This window comes from Electrophorus electricus, chromosome 21 (genome assembly GCF_013358815.1).
Source record: "Electrophorus electricus isolate fEleEle1 chromosome 21, fEleEle1.pri, whole genome shotgun sequence".
Classification (NCBI taxonomy): domain Eukaryota; kingdom Metazoa; phylum Chordata; class Actinopteri; order Gymnotiformes; family Gymnotidae; genus Electrophorus; species Electrophorus electricus.
Window position 1 is genome coordinate 12420158 of NC_049555.1, and position 18678 is coordinate 12438835.

Sequence of the window (18678 nt, forward strand, 5' to 3'; positions counted from 1 at the left end):
CATCCTGGTCGCAATTTTTGTTTTCTTGTTTATCAATCACACATGGAAGAAAAACCCAAGACTATGGTGTCAGGACCCAAGGAAAGTGAGCAAATAAACGTGCATAACAGCCAGAAAACCACGTCCACTACAACACTAATAAAACCAGAACAACTTCCATTAACACCTCGACCCCTTCCCCAGCCCAAATTGGACTCATGACCCGGTGTGGTAAAACAGGAAACCTTTGCATCTGTGAATGTTTGTTACCAAAGTGCACACCTGTTAAGGCAACTGCACAAGTTTACCTTAAATAAAACTCTCATGTCAGATTATTTTACAGTTAACAACGGCTGGAGATCTTTTTTTTTTTTTTTTTTTTTAGAGCTTTTATTCTTCACGCTGGTCTTAAGCACGTGGCCAATGATCAGCCGGGTTCGTGTGGTCGTGCGGACCCGCCAGGAGCCCTCTGGTGAGCTCGGATGAGCGCGGCTGAACCTCAGGAGTTAGGGTGCTTCTGGTCACTTCGCCAGTCACATCACGTGGTCCTTGTCCCTCTGGTTTCACAAATTATATATATTGTATGATATCGTGAGCTTTTCCGCGCACAAGCTACGTTTAAGAGTCCTTATGATTGCCTAAAATATATCATTTACACTGGAGGAAACAATAAAATGAGTTCACATCGATGACAAACACTCCATATGCAAGCACGCTGACCTTTGTAAAGGTTTGTGAAACTTTCCTGTAAACTCCCGAAGTTCGCGTGTTAGCGGGGAAGTTTTGACATCCCTAAGTGAGCTTCAGTCGCGCGGTCTTACTCTCTCTTGCCAGTACCCCACGTAAAGCACGTGGGATTAAACATGGCTGTAACCTCGTCTTCTCATCTCGGACGCGTAGGATTACTGACGCCAGGCTTCGGTTTGTGGTGCCTTGTTGGATTTCTGGATCGCGCAGAAGCGCATCGTGCAGGATGGGACCAGCCGTGTCTCTGCGCGAGCGGCAGGGTGAGACGCTGCCACGCGTGCCGCACGCGCTTCGTCTCTGGCACGTAGACGCGGTGCTTTGAAGTGCGAACTGGTGCCAGCTTCGGTAACGCAGAGATGTTCAAATCTGGATGGAGCGGGACGTGCGCTCGGGATCCATTACTCATACAGGAGCAGAGAAACATCGCGAAAAAAGCAAATCCAATGATAATGTACATCTGTTCCACCGTATTTAGGAGCTTTGAACATTTTTTTAGTCTGGATAAGAGGCCTCTTTCTTACAGTATCTGGCAACTTCAAAGCAGATTCGTGGGATAATGCAAATCATCATAATATGCCTCTTTCTGTGGGCTTCAGAGCATGAAAAGAAAATAGGGAGAAAGACAGGAATTAAAGTTAATTGGTGTGGCAGTCTTTTATGTGCAAGAGGAAGGGCGAAAATAAAACACTGTGATAACTGTCAAGTTCATTGAATTAGCAAAATAACTGATGGAGTGGTCTGCCATGCTCTCTCTCTCTCTCTCTCTCTCTCTCTCTCTCTCTCTCTCTCTCTCTCTCTCTCTCTCTCTCCCCCTCTTCCTCTCTCACTCTCTTGAACCTGTTTCGGAGCATTCAGGGTTTCCCTGCACCATTGTCATAAAAAGTGATAGGATTATGTATTCCATGTTACACCAGTTAAGTGTCTTGCAAAATAAGTGTGCGCGTGAGTGTGAGCTTATCCTGTTCCACTGATAGTACCGCTAATGACATGGAGGATGTACATGTCACCTGGATCCTATCAAGGTCTTTTATCCAGCAATTACTGGAACCTCAGAACCATAAATAATCACTGATCAAAGAGTCTCCAACCTTCAGATATGTTTAATAAGCTTCAGCATTTCAGAAACGGAGCTCTGCAGGTGCCCCATGTGCCCCCTGCCCCCATGCTCCATGTGCCCCTTGCCTCCATTCCCCCCTGCCCCATGTGCTGCATGTGCCCCCTGCCTCCTGCCCCATGTGCCTCCTGCCTCCATGCCCCCCGCCCCATGTGCTGCATGTGCCCCGTGCCTCTTGCCCCATGTGCCTGCTGCCCCCTTGCCCCCTGCCCCATGCCCCACTGCCCCATGTGCCTGCTGCCCCCCTGCCCTCTTGCCCCCTGCCCCCTGCCCCATGCCCCCCTGCCCCATGTGCCTGCTGCCCCCCTGCCCCCATGCTCCTTGCTTGACAGCTGCTTTCAGAAAAGTGCTGAAAGGAGCTGAATGCAAATGCTGTAAAAAGAGCTTTGCAAGATATTTCATTTAAACCCATTTAATGATTGTTCAGAGGGCAGTTTCAGACATTCAATGAGTCAGCATCACTGGCAGCTTCAAAACATAATAAATAGGGGCAAGTTTACTGTTACAGATGCTGAGAATGCATTGATTAAACTTGATATGAATCATACAAGTTAAACATTTGTATAAGGCATGAAGCTTGTTAGCTTGTATAATCTGTAAAGCTGTCTGTAAGTGAAGGCTCAGTTGCATTTTCATTTTGGTTTAACTGAATAGAGTTACCATCATTCTTAGAATTTCATGTAAGGATTATATGATTCATATGATTCATAGGAACATTGCACACTTGATAATTATCCTGTTTCTATAGCATTTGACAGACTTTTAAAGAGGATGCAGTACTATTTTTATGGAAATCTGTCTGCCTGCTGTTTCTTCTGCAAAATATGTCTATTGTCAGAGCTATTGTCTCCTACTTTGTACTAGAGCGAAAGTGGAGATACTCCAGCCAACACACAGGGATTATAATTTTTCTCAACAATAAATGATGAACAATCAATATACAGGTACTCATGTCCAGTAGTAATCAGACCACAGTGTTTATAAACAATATAAAGACAATGCACCCATAATATTCAGAACTTGTGACAATATGAATATATACAAAACAGCAGTAATATGCAGTATATTCTCTGCAAATTCTTGCTATATACATGTGATACTGGAAGATTAAACATTACAGATATTTAGGGAGTATCCATTAGCTCACACCACAAACTCTTTCTGACTGTACGGACAGTACCACATGCATGGAACCCTCCTGAGCCACCAGTGCTAAAGTGCTTAATTCCCAACCTCCTGACTGCGGCAGCTCGTTGTTACATTACATTATAAGCAAATGTATTTAAGATGTAGTTAGATGTTTAGTTTACATCTGATGAGCTTTCATATATGAGGGCTGTATTTCTTTGTGTGTGTGTGTGTGTGTGTGTGTGTGTGTGTGTGTGTGTGTGTGTGTGTGTGTGTGTGTGTGTGTGTGTGTGTGTGTGCGCGCGCATGCGCATGAGCATGCGATAGACACATGCACGGCATACATTCTCCATCACGCATCCCTTCCTACCACAAAATAGGTCTTTGATGTTTCATCTTAGCGACAATAAAACAACAACTGAGGAGTCTATCCCAGTCTACGGATCTGCCTGGTGGCTGCACAATGGTTTCTGCACAACATTTCATACAGAGCACAAAAACACATCAGCCAGAGCATTTATAGACAGAGAGAGACAGCGATGGAATTTACTACAACCTAATTCACAACCCAACATCAGATTTGTCCCAGATGTGTGTATGTGTGTGTGTGTGTGTGTGTGTGTGTGTGTGGGCAGTGAAGTTGTATTTTCAAAATCTTTGGGATATATTTTGCACTCTCATATATCACTTTAAACATCAAAAGTCCTTGCGTCATGACAATGCTTTGACTGACCTTTGCATAAGCTCTTTGTATATCCTCTGGGCATTGTTCAAAAAAGGCTAGGCTACTTCTAAAAGTTCAAAGACAGATTTGAGAAATTCTCCCAGAGAGTGAGCGCAGGAGAGAGAGTGAGAACTATCATTCTTGTATACTAACATTCTAAGCACCGCCTACAAGATAATTAGCTACAGCAAATAAGAAAATCATTTCATAATAACAGAGATTATACAGATATAAGACCTCTTAGCCCAAAAGGTATATTGCATTTACCCAAAAAAGAGTAAATAAATATATAATAACAATAATCAAACAAACAAACAAACAAAAAATTGTTCATCCAATCGCTCCATGAGACAAAGTCACATTGAAAACAAACCCAAGCATACCGACTAGGTGCAAGAAGGGATAGTGAGAGAGGGAGAGAGAGAGAGAGCGAGAGAGGAGGTTCCAAAAAGTTCCACTGGTTTTTAGCAGATCATTGGGGCTCTTTCTTTTTGCAACATCAAAGGGTCCATGGCGGCTTTGATGTGGCAGCATGCTGTTTAAGGTATGGCGTGAATGGAAGGATGTCAAGCTGCAAGGTGCCTCTGTATTTTGCGTGGCAGGCAGTGCTGAGCAGGAGATGAAAGGAGCAAACAGGGTTTGATAATGAATGTCCAACAAGTAGGAGCCATCTCGAGCAGTGGCACACCCAGCGGGAGGCAGAGCTAACCTTGAACACCGCACCCCAGTCTGTTCCGCTCTTTCTCTCTCCCTTTCGCTTTCCCCTCTCTTGTCTGTCTATCTCTCTCTCTCTCTCTCTGTGTCCCCTCTCTCTACCCCCCCCCTCCCTTCTTCCCCCCCCTCTCACTTTAGCTACACCCTGAAAACCTTCTTAGAACTGAGCTTTAATCTTCTTGTCGATTAAAACCCGATACAGGCACGGGCGTTTGTACACAGAGGACCCTCTTTTCCAGACCCCCTTTTTCCCGTCCGGGGCTGCGCAGCTAATTGGGTGCCAATTTTGTGGCGGCTCCGGTCAACTAGGACGCCGCTTATCAGCTTCCGTCCTCCGTCCGTTTGAAGCCGCCAGCGGTGACTCGCATCAGACGCGGAGTGGGTCGGCTCCTCGCCGGCTTTGATCTTCCGCCCGCGATCTCCAAGGAGCTTTTTGTGGAGGAAACTTGCAATGTCCCGCAACGACAGAGAACCATCGCTGCCGATATACTATTAATGCAGCACGACCGGATGCTTATCAAACAGCGAAAGTATAAGATACACGCTCTGGTTTGATCCTACGGTAGAGCGGTTGTTATGCTGCTTTATTGGAGAAAATACTTTGTGACAAGTGTTGTCTGCGTGTCTCAGATTATTCATTGTCTCACACCAAAAGGTATTTTTCAGTAGAGATTCCAAATTGATGGTGGAAGTTAATCCAAGATTAGTTTTAATCCACGTTCTTATAACTGACCCTGAAGTGAGGTAATCCATAGTCATCTACAGGTGTGGAGAGGGGTTCATTTTAGAGCAGTAGAGAGAAGCAGAACTAGACCGATAGAAAATAACCTTTCAGCCATTGTTCTCAGCAGTAGAATCTCTACAGGCTTTGGTGCTGAACAACCATGGAATAAAAGGTATATGTGACATATCCAGAAAATCTTTGTATCTCCTTCAGTTTCTCGTCCCACTTTTCTCTGGCAGATTTGCAAAGTGAAATGAGGTGTCAATCTTAATAGACTGTTAATAGAAAAAAGAGACCTTTTTGGAGTGCTTGGAGGGTAAGTGTGGCCTCCTCTCGCACTCCCTGCTCAGTCAAAGGCCAAACCCCTGTTGCTCTCACGCTCACCCTGTGTGCACGGCGAGTGACATGCATGGACCACCAACGATGAACGTTTCCCTGCACAGAATCCTCTTGAATGGGACCGTGAGGAATTCTTAACAGCTGTCAAATGAAACATTCTGGAATGCTCAGTAACTCATGGCTGACAGGCTGCAGAACGAGATTGCACGAAGGGACGAAGGGATGAGGGGGGTCCTCCAGCGCTCACGTGCAGCGTATGGCGTTGCCAATTAGACAGGCCTAATTCCTCCCAGGAGAAACTGGGGTTTGGTGGTAAAACCAAGCTGCCATGCAGTGCATTGTGGGAAATAGTTTCTTCCTTTGGTTATATCTGAGCTCAGGTCACTGCTCTCTACCCAGCTGTGCTAGGAAGATCTGTAAAAATCATTAGTTCACTTCTGGGTAAGAGGAGAAAGAGTCTCAAGTCAACCGTGAGGCACATGTACGTGTGCACATGCGTGTATAGAGAGCACTTTGTCACACAGGAAAGACACTAAGGCAAGCATGAGAGTAGCTGTTTTCACATGCTGTGGATGAAACTCTTCCACTTCATGTGGAACAGAACAGTCTGCAGCCGTGTACAATGGAACAAGATATACTTACACACAGAGAGTGAGAAAGAGAGAGGGCGTGCAAAGGAACCCGTGTTGAATTTCCACACACTTGCAAACTTTAACATATATATATATATATTAGTTAAAGTTTGTATATATATATATATATATATATATATATATATATATATATACATACATACATACACGCATGACCATGACCATGTAGCTACTAATCATTAAAAAGAAATCAGTGATCAGTTCAACAAATCATCATACCTTCAAACCTTCAGTTTGACATTAAAATCCGTCGGAACCCAGAGAACGTTTTCCACATCCTAAAATGACGTAGCGCCATCTTGTGTCCCATCCCTGTACTGTATCTTATACATGCTGTAGCCCTAAAAATCCAATTTCTAAACAATCATAGATTTCCGCATACCCAACTGAACGAACCATGGGAGCAGCTGTCTTTCTCAGTTTTATTTTGAAATCAATGTGATCGTGATCTTCCATTAATCGGGGATCATGATTAATTTCGGTATTCTAATTTAAATGATCACCAAGACTCACGACGAACAGCTTGGACGATGTCTTAGCAGAACTGATTTTCTCCATGCTTACTTATGAAATCACAGGACAAAAAGCATTACCACCGAACCCTATGAAAGTGTTCTTTAACATTACACAAGTATAGGCCAAAAATGCTTTAAAAGGTTTTGCAATTGTTTGAAAAGAAGAACACTGAGTAGTTTCAGTTTTTTAAGTCTCTATTCGGATTCATCATGGGGTCACATATTTGCAACTGTGAGATATGGCACCAAAATGATATCATCTTGTCAGACTGGAATGAAGCGTCCGGGATGAATGGTGTTATTTGACTGTCTGTCTGGATTACTGAACAGGGCACCATCATAAACGGATAATCTTGCTGGAAGGTATGCGTTCATGTCTCACACAGTAGCATATTCCATCTTACTTTCGTGAGAATGGAAGTAAGTAAAACGATTGAGAAGTATTCCTAGGTACTTTGTCCTTATATCTGTGCTAATAAGCAAGACATCTTATGTTACGACTTGTAACGTTATCGTAAAGGAACAAAGAAAATGAAACAGGGCATCCCATTGCACAGAGAATACAACATAGAAGTATTTTTCGAAAATGTAAAATCATTACAGATATATAGAAAAACAAACGTACGAAATATCTCACTGTACGCTACTTTGCTGGTCTATTAAACAACAACGTAAAATGCCCGTTCAAGTTTTACTTTCAGTTCATCAGTGACTGTGGAGCGGAACGTATCCGTCTTAAATAGCAGGATAAAAGGAGTTGGTCGTGACTGTTTGAAATGTGAAGTATAGAGGAATCTTAGGGAAATAAGAAACGTATTCGCTTGAGCATGGCAGGGAGAACAGGAGGGCGTTTCTTTCCGTTTCGTGGGTGAAGGGTGTAGCTGCACACAAGCTGATGTCGGGGGATATCAGACAGCAGCTACACACCTTTACGACCATGCGATTAACCTCCCGGCATCGGCACATGCTTTTAAGTGGATTTTTGATGTGCTGCACAGACTTTCTGAACAGGTATTTGAATCGCAGGTCATATAGCACAGAGCAGGCTTGTTTGGTCAACGCGAAAAATACTTCATTTACGTCCTTGGATGGTATTATTATTATTATTATTATTATTATTTTATTTTTACAGATCATCAGTTATGAAGTCTTTTAATATTTTACTCAATCATTAAAAAAACAAACAACAACGCAGTTTAAGCATAGCCTAACCTACATGGTAAGAGTGCAACGACAGTGCTGTAGGTCTTTTTTCTTAAGCTAAATAAAGGAAACGCCTTCGACATTGGTTTTACCGTACTGAACTGAAACTCGAAGTAGGTACTCGTAGTTGGTAATAGCAGATTGAAATAAGAATTCAGGTGATTATGTGATGCTCAATTACAAATGCTTGAAGCTTTGGCTTGACTGGCAAGTTTATTTTGGCGTCTTTAAAAAAAACTCTTTCACTTGCAGTGGACATCTCATCACATGGAGGAAAATACATTTTATGCTTGAAAGCAGGGCAGAGGTATGTGTGCACAGCAGCTGGTACTGAGGCAGAGGATGGAGTTGCTCAGGGCTCTGAGCTGTGGGGCCACAGCAGAGCCCCTGGACTGCGTGCTGGACCTTCTCCTTTCCTGGGGTGTCCTTGTCTGGGAAGACTACCAGAGTGTGCGTGGGCTGGCAAAGCCCCTCTGCTCCAACACCAGAGACCTTCTGGATTTGGTCTACAGCAAAGGGGAGCAGGCTTGCAGTCTCCTGCTAGCAGCATTTAACCAAGTCTTACCCGAGTCTCAGAAAGCTGGTCTGTGTTTTGGCAAATGCAGGCCTGTAGGGTTGAATGCTAAGGGGACTCCCACAACTGCCTGTCAGGTGTTGCTGAGCGATAGACCCATACTGGTGAGGAAACTCAGAGACCGTTTGGATGATACATTGGATGCTCTTTTGGAGGCAGGCTGTTTCACTTCAAAAGACTGTGATGAAGTGCTCTTGCCTGTTTATACACCTTCACAAAAGGTAACCTGCACCCATACAGGTTGAACAACTTTCTATACAAACTTCTATATTCTGTTGAATAGCAGCATTGTTTGGAGGAGTCACAAATAGACAAGATTAGTTTAATTTTGTGTTTAAGCCTAAACCAAACAAATTTCAAATATACACTGATTAATTATTGAATTTTTAGGATTATTGCAATGCAAGAAAAGGGTTTATTGGCAACACACACACACACAAAAAAACAAAACAAAACCAAAACATGAAGAACCGCACAAAACACAATAAACCACAATGATGTGGGTAACACGGGGTCAAACACTGACAACAGAGAACACAACAACAAGGGTTTAAATACCTGCACTAACACTGAACATAACTAACAAAAGGTGTGATATAATCAAGGAACACGTGGGGGATGTGACAATGGACACACACACACACACACACACAGAAAGGAGTCTAGGAGAGGGGGCCTTGCCGGGACAGTTTTGTAGAGTTCTTGGTATGTTGCATTCACATTCCAACTATACAGTGCTGTTTTTAATCAGTCAGTCAAGGACTTTTGTATGCCCAGCAATAATCACAAAAATGCAAATCAGATCCTCTGTCAGAATATGAGTCACATTTGTCTGTTGTGTCCGGTAGGTTAGGAGACTTTTAGACCAAGTGATGTTCAGAGGGGAAGGAGCTGCCAACGTCTTACTGCGGTACCTTCCCCAGGAAGACATTACGACACCTGGTAAAGAGGAAAAGCAACTCTCTGCTGGTATGTATGTGACTTTCATTTGTTTTGTTCTTCAGCATGATCTCAGTTTCACTCTCGAATGGGTTCACACTTACTGAATTTGGAATTCAGAGTGACATGGAGTAACTCTACCTGTGCTAAATAGCTTCAAATACAAGACGTCTTCGTACTGCCCATTTGCAGGTCCGGCATGCTTACGTTCATCTTGTGTTTTGCTCTTTCTTCCTTTCCTGTGTCCCTTTCTAGAATGCCTACTTTACCAGAAGAAACTTCGCAGCTCTGTCTTGGCCCAGGCCCATTTCCTCAGCACTTATGGTGGAACAGGGAGATTCTCCCTAGACGACATCTACACTGAAAGCCTGCTGGAGCTTCTGCCAGCCGACAGGGCCACCACGGCCCTGGGGCTGGAGGATGTGGTAGGTCTGGTCGGGACTCTCAATGAGGAAGCCGATACGGTGCTTGTGTCTGGGGAGGCAGGAACTGGCAAGAGCACTTTGCTGCAGAGGCTCCACCTGCTATGGGCCCGTGGGGTCTTGCTGACGGAAATCCTCCTGCTGTTCCCCTTCAGCTGCCGAAAGCTGAGTGCGGAGAAGAGGGCACTGTCTCTGAAAGAGCTTCTATTCCTGCACTGCTGCTGGCCAGACCGTGGCCAAGACGAGCTCTTCCAGTTCATTCTGGACCATCCTCACTTGGTCCTATTCACGTTCGATGGCCTGGACGAGTTTAGGAAGAGTTTCACGGATGAAGAGCGCCATTGCTGCCCCACTCAGCAAGCACCTGTTCCTGTGCTGCTCTTCAACCTTCTCCAGGGCACCTTGATGAAAGGGGTTAGAAAGGTGGTGACCAGCAGGCCGCATGCCGTGAGTCCGGCACTGAAACGATATCTCCGCAAGGAAGTCTTTGTGAAGGGTTTCTCTCCAGAGGGAATAGCCTGCTTCGTTAGGAAACACCACAGCGATCCCACCATAGCTAATAGGGTTGTGGAGTCGGTGCAGGCTAACACAGCCCTGCTTGGGCTCTGCCACATACCTGTGTTCTGCTGGATTGTGTCTAAGTGTTACAAGGAGCTCCTTGGATGTGGGGAAGGTAGCCCTCAGACCATCACAGATGTCTACCTCATGGTTTTGCAACACTTCTTTCAGAGGAGGGTCCCGCAGGAACATCAAGTCCTGGGAAAGGGGTGGTTGCAGGAACATCTAGAGACAGTGGTGAGACTAGGGAGGCTGGCGCTGGAGGGGGTGGAGACGTCCTGTTACGTATTCCCAGCGGCACAGATGCAGAACTGTGGCATCACAGAGCAGGACATTAAACTGGGATTCCTCATACACTGTAAGGACCTCTCGGATTCCACTGACTGCAGCCGTTATGAGTTTCTACACATCACCTTGCAGTGTTTCTTCGCCGCAATCCATATTGTTCTGAATAAGCATGGCAATCGCTCCGTCATCCCAAAGCTCTTCGAGTCGCAGTGCAGACCGCTTCCAGGCCTAAATTGCATGTTCCTCAGACAGTGCATCAACCACTCCGTGGAGGATGACACCAATACGGAAGAGACCCCAAACTTACAGATCATGGCTAAGTTTGTGTCTGGCCTCCTGTCCCAGCGCCATCGCAACCTCCTCTCACGGTCCTGTCCTGCTGTCACTCTCGAGTGGAGAGCCAAGCAGGTCCTGAAGTGCTTGTCGACAGGCATGCAGAGACACTTCAAGACCATCCCTCGCCCCGTGGAAGGCGAGAAGAAGAGCATGCATGCCATGCCAAGCTTCGTTTGGCTCATCAAGTGCATCTATGAGATGCAGGAGAGCCAGATCGCGAAGGAGGCGGTGGCCAAGCTGGAGGTGGAGCACCTGAAGCTAACCTACTGTAATATTGGGCCAGTGGAGTGCACCGCACTGGCCTACGTGCTACAGCACCTGCAGAGTCCAATCGGACTGCAGCTGGACTGCAACACTGTGGGAGATGTGGGAGTGGAGCAGCTCCTTCCATGTCTACACGTCTGTCACTCCCTTTAGTAAGAGCTGAAATTACTGCCAATTCTCATTCATTAGCTTAGCGGCTATCGCTTATTTGCCAGAGCATTTATCATCCATCGCTTTATGCAGACGATACATATGTGGCAGAATTGTGAATCAGTAAGCTACTTCTAGACTAAATTCCTTGTGTTTGTTTAAATTTACAAAGTGTGGTGTTTCATCATTAATTAAAAGTAAGAAATAATTACAGAATGTCACTGAATGCTGATAATCATATATGGTTGAAAATTTTAGGCATTAGAAAATTGAAGATTTATTATAAATTAATTTATTTGTTATAATTTTCATAGCCTGAGGAACAATAACATATCAGACGAAGGAATCCGCAAACTTGTTGAGAAGGGAATACACTGTGAAAACTTCAAGAAAGTGGCGTGTGTATTACAAACTTTACTTACTTTTTTCTTTATACCATATTACGTAAAATTATGTTAATATTTCTTTCATTTTACACAGACTCTTCAACAACAAACTAACAGATGAGTGCACGAAACATTTTGCCTGGCTGCTTAAGTCAAAGCAGAACTTTCTCTCAATAAGGTACATTATAAAGGGCAGCAACCATGTGAACACATAACTATTAGAATTATGTACATTTTTGTTTTTATATGAGTTGTTTGTGGAGTTTATATTTTCCTTAGAGTTCCTTTACGAGTTCTGAGCAGCATGCCCACATAGCAATAACAAAAACATGCATTAAAAAATTCATTTTATTTGTATTATATTTGTATTATCTGTTAGTAAAGGAAAAATGCATTTAAGCCTACTCTAGTATTAAACACCCATAATAAGAACCATGTCTACATTGCAATAATATGAATGACTTTGTCTTCACACCCTTGATGTTCTTCTGAGCTTTAATGGAAATATGACAATCAAAGCCTAAATTTTGGGGATATTATGGGTGTTGTTTTTATTAATTCCATAGTAGAATTTCACACATCCATTTAGGGCAAAGTCACCAAGAGAAAAATCATCCCAGAAACACAAGTACAGGGCAAAATCTCAAACAGAAAGACAAGATAATAAATATTTCTCATCACATGCCTACTCAAACCAACATGCATTCGGGTATTATGTATTTATGAAGTATGTATTTATATAACTGTGTTTATTTCATATCCTTTATCTAAGTGAGGGCAGACATCTAAACCTAAACCAATGGCCAAACTAACTTTTTCAAAAGCATTTGAAATCAATGGTGATATCTAACACAATGGCACAAAAAGCATATGCACGTACACACATTATTCTGCACACAAACATTTTTACCAAAAGGCAAAGGTATGACAGGTCTGGCTTGTCCCCGGTTACGTCTTTAACATCAAAGCGATTGGCTGTGACATTATCATGTAAGTGGTGAGGAAAATGCAAAAGAACTGATTAAACATAGCACTGTTATTTATATGATATGATTAATTATTATAATATGACAAGACACTAGGTACACACGCATGCCATATTCCTGTAGGCCAGAGACCGTGTCAACAATAGCAGATTAACATAGATGACGAATCCACTACACAACCTAATTAGTCTCTGTCCTAAAGCTGCTTAACAGCATGGTGTCCAGAGCTTTTTTCGATCGAGGCTAAAATGTTATTCTAATCACAACCAGGGTACACAGGATGTTGTTCTCTAGTGTGATCACCTACTCTTCTGCAGGCTTGGAAACAATAACATTACATCACAGGGAGCCACGCATCTGGCAGAGGGCCTGGGATACAGCCAGTCATTACAATATCTGGGGTGAGGTTTTCAAAATGATAAGCATTACATTACATTTTAACATAAACTTATACACTCCGGTAGTTAATGTTAAATACGTTTAAAGAAAGTATTACTGAGAGTACATTTTTCCAAGTAATAAAATTACACAAGAACATAAAACCTTCTAAATATGTTACAGTGCAAATGACACAAAGTAAACTAAAAGGCATATACTCAAGAATGAGTTTATATTATAAGCATTAAATTTTAAGGCCAATGTAAACAGATTAAAAACAGTTAACCAACATGGAACAATCCGGTTAATGTGAAGGGTTCAGTAAACCGTATGATTTGAGTTGACAGATTTTTGTGTTTATCTCCAGGCTATGGGGTAATAAGATTGGAGATAAAGGTGCTGAGACTTTGGCAGAAGCGCTAAAGGACAGTACTACACTGATATGGTTTAGGTATGCTGTCTTTTTCTGACAATATTTACTGACATGGCTGAGATTAGTTTGAAAACCTTCAGTTCTCTACCAGTTTATTTTTGATTGCTGTATATTGCATATACATATTGATGACCTTAGGTTCAGGTCAAATGGTGGATAAGTCTTGGCCAGTTACTCTTCTGTGATCCCTTTTTTTTTACTTGATTTCATTTGCTGGACAGGAGGCCTTCTTAAAGCAAATGCAGACTTGCTGAAGTAATTTACATGTCTCTGTTTTGCTCTCATTATGCGGTGCTCTTAGCCTGGTGGATAATGGTGTGGGCAACTCGGGAGCACGTGCTTTGGCAAAGCTTGTGAGGAGGAGCACGACACTTACAGAGCTCTGGTTAGTTGAACTTTAAAGACCCTGTTTTAAAAGAGAAAGATTTGCTTCATTCTGTTGGCAACTTGCTTCCTCTTTATGCATCTCCCCTCCCACTCTATTTCCTCTCTCTCTCTCTCTCTCTCTCTCTCTCTCTCTCTCTCTCTCCCTCTCTCTCTCTCTCTCTCGCTCTCTCTCTCACCCTTGCTATCACCAGGCTAAACCAGAACTGCATCAGCAGGGATGGTGTGGAGCATCTTATACAGGCTTTGGAAGTGAACTCCAGTGTTAAGGATGTGTGGTAAGAGTATTGTACGTGACCATACACAGCGTTAACCTAAGAACCAGTAATACCAATATGATTAAGCTGCCAGAGTTTAGAGGATGTTAAGTGAATACTGTCACATTGTAGGCCATTAACGTTCTCATTCTGTAGTGTAATAAAGTCAACAACCCTGAATATAAATATAAATATCCAACAAACCTGAAATCGTGCGAGGACCCTTGATGAAATCTTAATAGTAAGCTATGTATTAATATTAATCTATATAAGTGAGTCACCGTATATACAGTGGCATGCAAATGTTTGGGTACCCCTGGTGAAAATATATGTTACTGTGAACAGTTAAGCAACTTGAAGATTAAATGATCTCCAAAAGGCATACGGTTAAAGATGAAACACACTTTTCAACATTTTAAGCAATATCAGTGTATTATTTTGGTTTGTGCAATTTTAGACTGAAAAAAAGGAATGATATCTTTGACCGAGGTCTTAGACCTTAATTAGCCTGTTAGGGTTATGGCTTGTTCACAACCATTGTTAGGAAAGGCCAGGTGATGCAAATATCAAAGATTTATAAATACCCAGACTCCTCTAACCTTCTCCTAAAAAACAGCAGCGATGGGTTCTTCTAAGCAGATGCCTAAAACTCTGAAAATGAAACTGGTTGAGGCCCACAAAGCATCAGAAGGCTATAAGAAGAAAGCAACACATTTTCAGGTTGCCATTTCCTCAGTTTGAAATGCAATTAAGAAATGGCACTTAACAGGAACAGTGGAGGTCAAGAAAAGGTCTGGAAGACCAAGAAAAATTTCAGAGACAGCTGCTCGTAGGATTGCTAGAAAGGCAAGTCAGAATCCTCGCTTGACTGCAAAAGACCTTCAGGAAGATTTAGCAGACTATGGAGTTGTGGTACATTGTTCTACTGTTCAGCGACACAAATATTTACATTTACAGCATTTAGCTGACACTTTTGTCCAAAGCAAGGCACAGTTATGAGTGAGTACAACTTGAGCAATTGAGAGTTAAGGACCTTGCTCAGGGGCCCAACAGTGGCAACTTGGCAGCGGTGGGACTTGAACCAGCAACCTTCTGACTACTAGTTTATTTTTATATATATATATATATATGAAAACTTTTTATTATATAGATGTTATGTAATAGATGTCATTGGTGCTAACTGAATATGGTTATATAAAAATATGGTATGGGCCATTTCAGGTTGAGGGGAAACAATCTCAGTCCAGAGGAGGTGGAGGAACTGAGTCTGCGAGAAAGCAGGCTAACGTTCTGAAGACTAGCCCCTCTACTTCTACAGAGGTCCCCTCATTTTCTCCATCAGGGCAAGCAGCAGTAACACCAACCCACACACATGCTGGCCACCAGTCCCTGCCTTATGTCTGCCTGTCTCTTAACACATGGTATACTGCTTCATTAAGGACTGGAGGAGCTCCCTGTCACGCCACCTGCCCTATAATCAGTTAGTCAGATGTGAGCTCTTTATGACAGCCTTCCCTGACAGCCTTATTCCCAAACGGAGGTGCTTATTTAACATAATGTATTGGTGGCACTTTGTATCATTATCTATAATATTGTGATGTTTTATATTTATGATGTTTAATATTATGCTGTGTCCATTTCGACCTTTTGTGTTCCTCTTTTCCGTTTTTTTTTCTCGAATGCCTTTTTTGAGAATGATTTGCATATAAAAAAAAGAAGAAAACTGCAAATTAAATGAAAGCAGCAGTGTTTTTGAAAAAGCTGAATTAAAAAATATAAACATAAGTTGCACATTTTAGAAACGCTCCTCGCCCTGCACAAACGCAGTTAGCGAGGTAACTAATTTGATGTTAAACTGGTGCCTCTCTGCAAGCGACTGTGGTTTTATTATGGATTTACTGGAAAACCCCAGGAGGCGGGGCTTACGAAGAGTCTATCTACTTCACCAATCAACGCTACCAGAAGGTGGGGCTTAAGAGAAGGCTATTTGTTCCACCAATCAACGCTGCAAAAGAGCCTCGCTCACCAATCCGAGAAGACCGGTTATGGTTGGTTTGATAAACACTTAATGATCTCATTTAAATTTCAAATAAAAACGCTGTCATTATATTTTGTGTACTGCTTTACTTCGCTATATTTAACAGTTGTCTTTGACAGGTATATTTTAAAAGGTACACGGTGAAAAAAAAAAAAAAAAACCTAGCCAGCAAATTTTAACACTAGTGCGAGTTAGCAGCTAGCTATCTAGCTAGCTAGCTCGAGCCACCGACATTCAGTCTTAGGAAGCTAATGTCGAGCTAGCGTGTCGGCTAACACTAGCTAGACGGACCAGCCGCTTTCTAGGAAAATACTCTGTATATTTTTACTCGAATACTCGAATCAAGACTCGATTTCGCCGAAGCACATCGAATGCGGATAGTTCTGTTTTGTTTGTTTTGGATCAAGGAGGACCTGCTCGAGGAGACCCGGTCCTGTCAGGTAGGATAGCTCACAGAAAGTGTTTTCTAGCTGAAGATGTCACCTCAGTGCCTCTGTCCCGCTTCATTTAATCGGTCTCTGGCACCTCAGTCGATATTTATCACTGCTATGTTGGGTAGCTATAGCCATTTTAACGGAGCCAAGCCAGCAACAAGTGCATTGCGGAGGACGGTGGTAGGTAGCTGACGAGGATGGCTGGGATTTATTGAGCTGTGTGGCTAGCTAGCGAGCTAACTCGGGGCAAGCGTTGTCAGAAGCTCTAGTTAGCTAGCCAGCCTCGATTAAATCAACTGTGCAGTTAAGTCAGGGATGGCCCTGGGAAGATGTCAAAGTGCTGCTGGCACTCCCCATGATGTCGATGACATCGCCTTACAACACACTCTTTAGTTTAAAACTAGTCTACTGGTGACCTATTGCTAGCCAATCGACCATGTTTCGCAGACGTTATGGTGCTGTTATCTGGTAATATGTGCTAACACTAAGGGGATGCTCTTCCAAATATAAGATTACTGACCCCCCATGAGAGAGAGAGAACGTGAACAAAACCCCGGAGCTCTGTCCTGCTCCACCTGTAGAAGACTAGCTCGGTGTGTTTACAAACACACTGGATGTTTTTAGCTAGCCAAGTAGTTGGTTTCGTGGTTATGTGTCACCCAGAGTGTCTGTGTCTACGATTCTGAAACAGATTTGTTTTAAATGCCAAAGAGTTGAATGAGCGCATATTGCTTCATAAATAGACATCTAAGGTTTTTTTGATAAAAGATTTGCTTATTATGAGATTTGTTGATCAGAATGTCATTAAATTTAGGTCCAAAGCTCTTTTTCAGCACGCATTGCCCACCATATACAGCAGTTCTTAGATCTGATTAGCTTAGACCCTTTGCTTGATATCGCAACCAACGTAAGTTCACACAGTTCACACACTCCACAAAGTGTGAATTAGAGACTTGTTAAAGGGCACTTTGGAAGGTCATACGCAGTTCTGTTGTTTTCAGTTATTTGTCTGCACATGTTCTGATATGCGGTTTCGGTATTAAGCAGAAATGATGTCTTTGCATGTGTCTGAAAAATCCCCTGTATTCTCACTGACACGACGCTCAGCACTAGGGGGAAATCCGAAAACACCCCCCCCCCCCAACTGTGTGTTCAGTATCACAGTGCTTGTGTGAGATTGAGTGGATACATCAGGACAGCTGAGAAACAAACCCTGTACCAGGCCCACATTTAATTTAAGGTAAAGTAGCTTGTAATGTTATGAGATGATGTTGCTATTTTTTGTGCTGCTGAAATATTTTTGTGTTTATTAAACACATTTAAAGAAATCCAATGTGATGGGTACAGTTTTTCTTATACTACTCCAACACTGACTCCCTCATAATACAGAGAGAAAGAGAGGCATGAGATGTTGTAAATTTTCTACTCTTTTTAACAAAACGAAGTGCATTTTTTTTTTTTTTTTTTGGAAAATAATCAGAAAAGAGAGCATAATTAAGCCTGAGAAGCCTACAATGGCAGTGTATATATTTAACGGAGATTTTAATACTGGTCATTTTTGATAAATTCTGTCAATCCTGTAGGGAAGGGATTTTTGCTGTATTAAGACATTAAGGAAACTTTTAGACTACTTGTATTCTTTGTAGTTAAGATGATGGGTACTGGCCTACCTCAAATGCATGGTGTTAAATTAATGCGAGAAAAAATAACCCTGTATGTGATCTTTTTGATATAACAACTAATTGTAGATTGCGTACACCCTCCCAACTCTAATTTGTACAGGGATCTCCTATCCCATGGTTCGCTGTCCTAAACATTACAGAAGGTCCTCCATCCTGCTTGAATAGTATTGTAGACATGTTTAGGTTTTGAGTCTTCTCTCTGTGTTTAATTAGTTTAGTTTGACTGTTTTTCTGTGCTTTTTATGTACTTATGGGACCACACTGAAAATAACTCTTTGGTCTCGGTTTAAAGTATTACATTATGTTTTTACTGCACTGATGGAAATTGG

The 18678-nt window shown here is 42.5% G+C and overlaps 2 protein-coding genes across 6 annotated transcripts in view; both read left to right on the forward strand.

The window, feature by feature from the left end:
• Window positions 1-6528: 6528 nt before the first annotated feature.
• Window positions 6529-16288, forward strand: nod2 (nucleotide-binding oligomerization domain containing 2). Of its 2 annotated transcripts, none has more exons than XM_027022810.2 (11): window positions 6529-7000; window positions 8093-8635; window positions 9263-9383; window positions 9609-11373; window positions 11686-11769; window positions 11852-11935; window positions 13061-13144; window positions 13489-13572; window positions 13856-13939; window positions 14133-14216; window positions 15417-16288. In XM_027022810.2, the coding sequence occupies exons 2-11, from the start codon at window positions 8150-8152 to the stop codon at window positions 15487-15489; spliced, it is 2949 nt and encodes a 982-aa protein (XP_026878611.2). In that variant the 5' UTR covers window positions 6529-7000; window positions 8093-8149; the 3' UTR covers window positions 15490-16288. The 2 variants fall into 2 exon arrangements, with proteins under 2 accessions (XP_026878611.2, XP_026878612.2); XM_027022811.2 differs by lacking the exon at window positions 6529-7000 and adding an exon at window positions 7544-7648.
• cylda (cylindromatosis (turban tumor syndrome), a) overlaps window positions 16284-18678 on the forward strand; it is a 19925-nt gene continuing 17530 nt past the window's right edge. For 2 of the 4 annotated variants that reach the window (XM_035520776.1, XM_035520777.1), the window contains exons 1-2: window positions 16284-16673; window positions 17775-17907. The gene's annotated coding sequence lies outside the window, so the exon portion shown is untranslated. The remainder of the gene's footprint in view (window positions 16674-17774; window positions 17908-18678) is intronic. The other 2 variants (XM_027022812.2, XM_027022815.2) reach the window with 1 other exon arrangement.

Excerpts from the sequence above, each read along its gene's own strand:
- nod2 (XM_027022810.2), top strand. The coding sequence starts at position 8,150 with ATGTGTGCACAGCAGCTGGTACTGAGGCAGAGGATGGAGTTGCTCAGG. Across the intron at positions 9,384-9,608 it reads GGAAAAGCAACTCTCTGCTG|AATGCCTACTTTACCAGAAG; the intron begins GTATGTATGTGA and ends GTCCCTTTCTAG. Across the intron at positions 13,940-14,132 it reads ACGACACTTACAGAGCTCTG|GCTAAACCAGAACTGCATCA; the intron begins GTTAGTTGAACT and ends TGCTATCACCAG.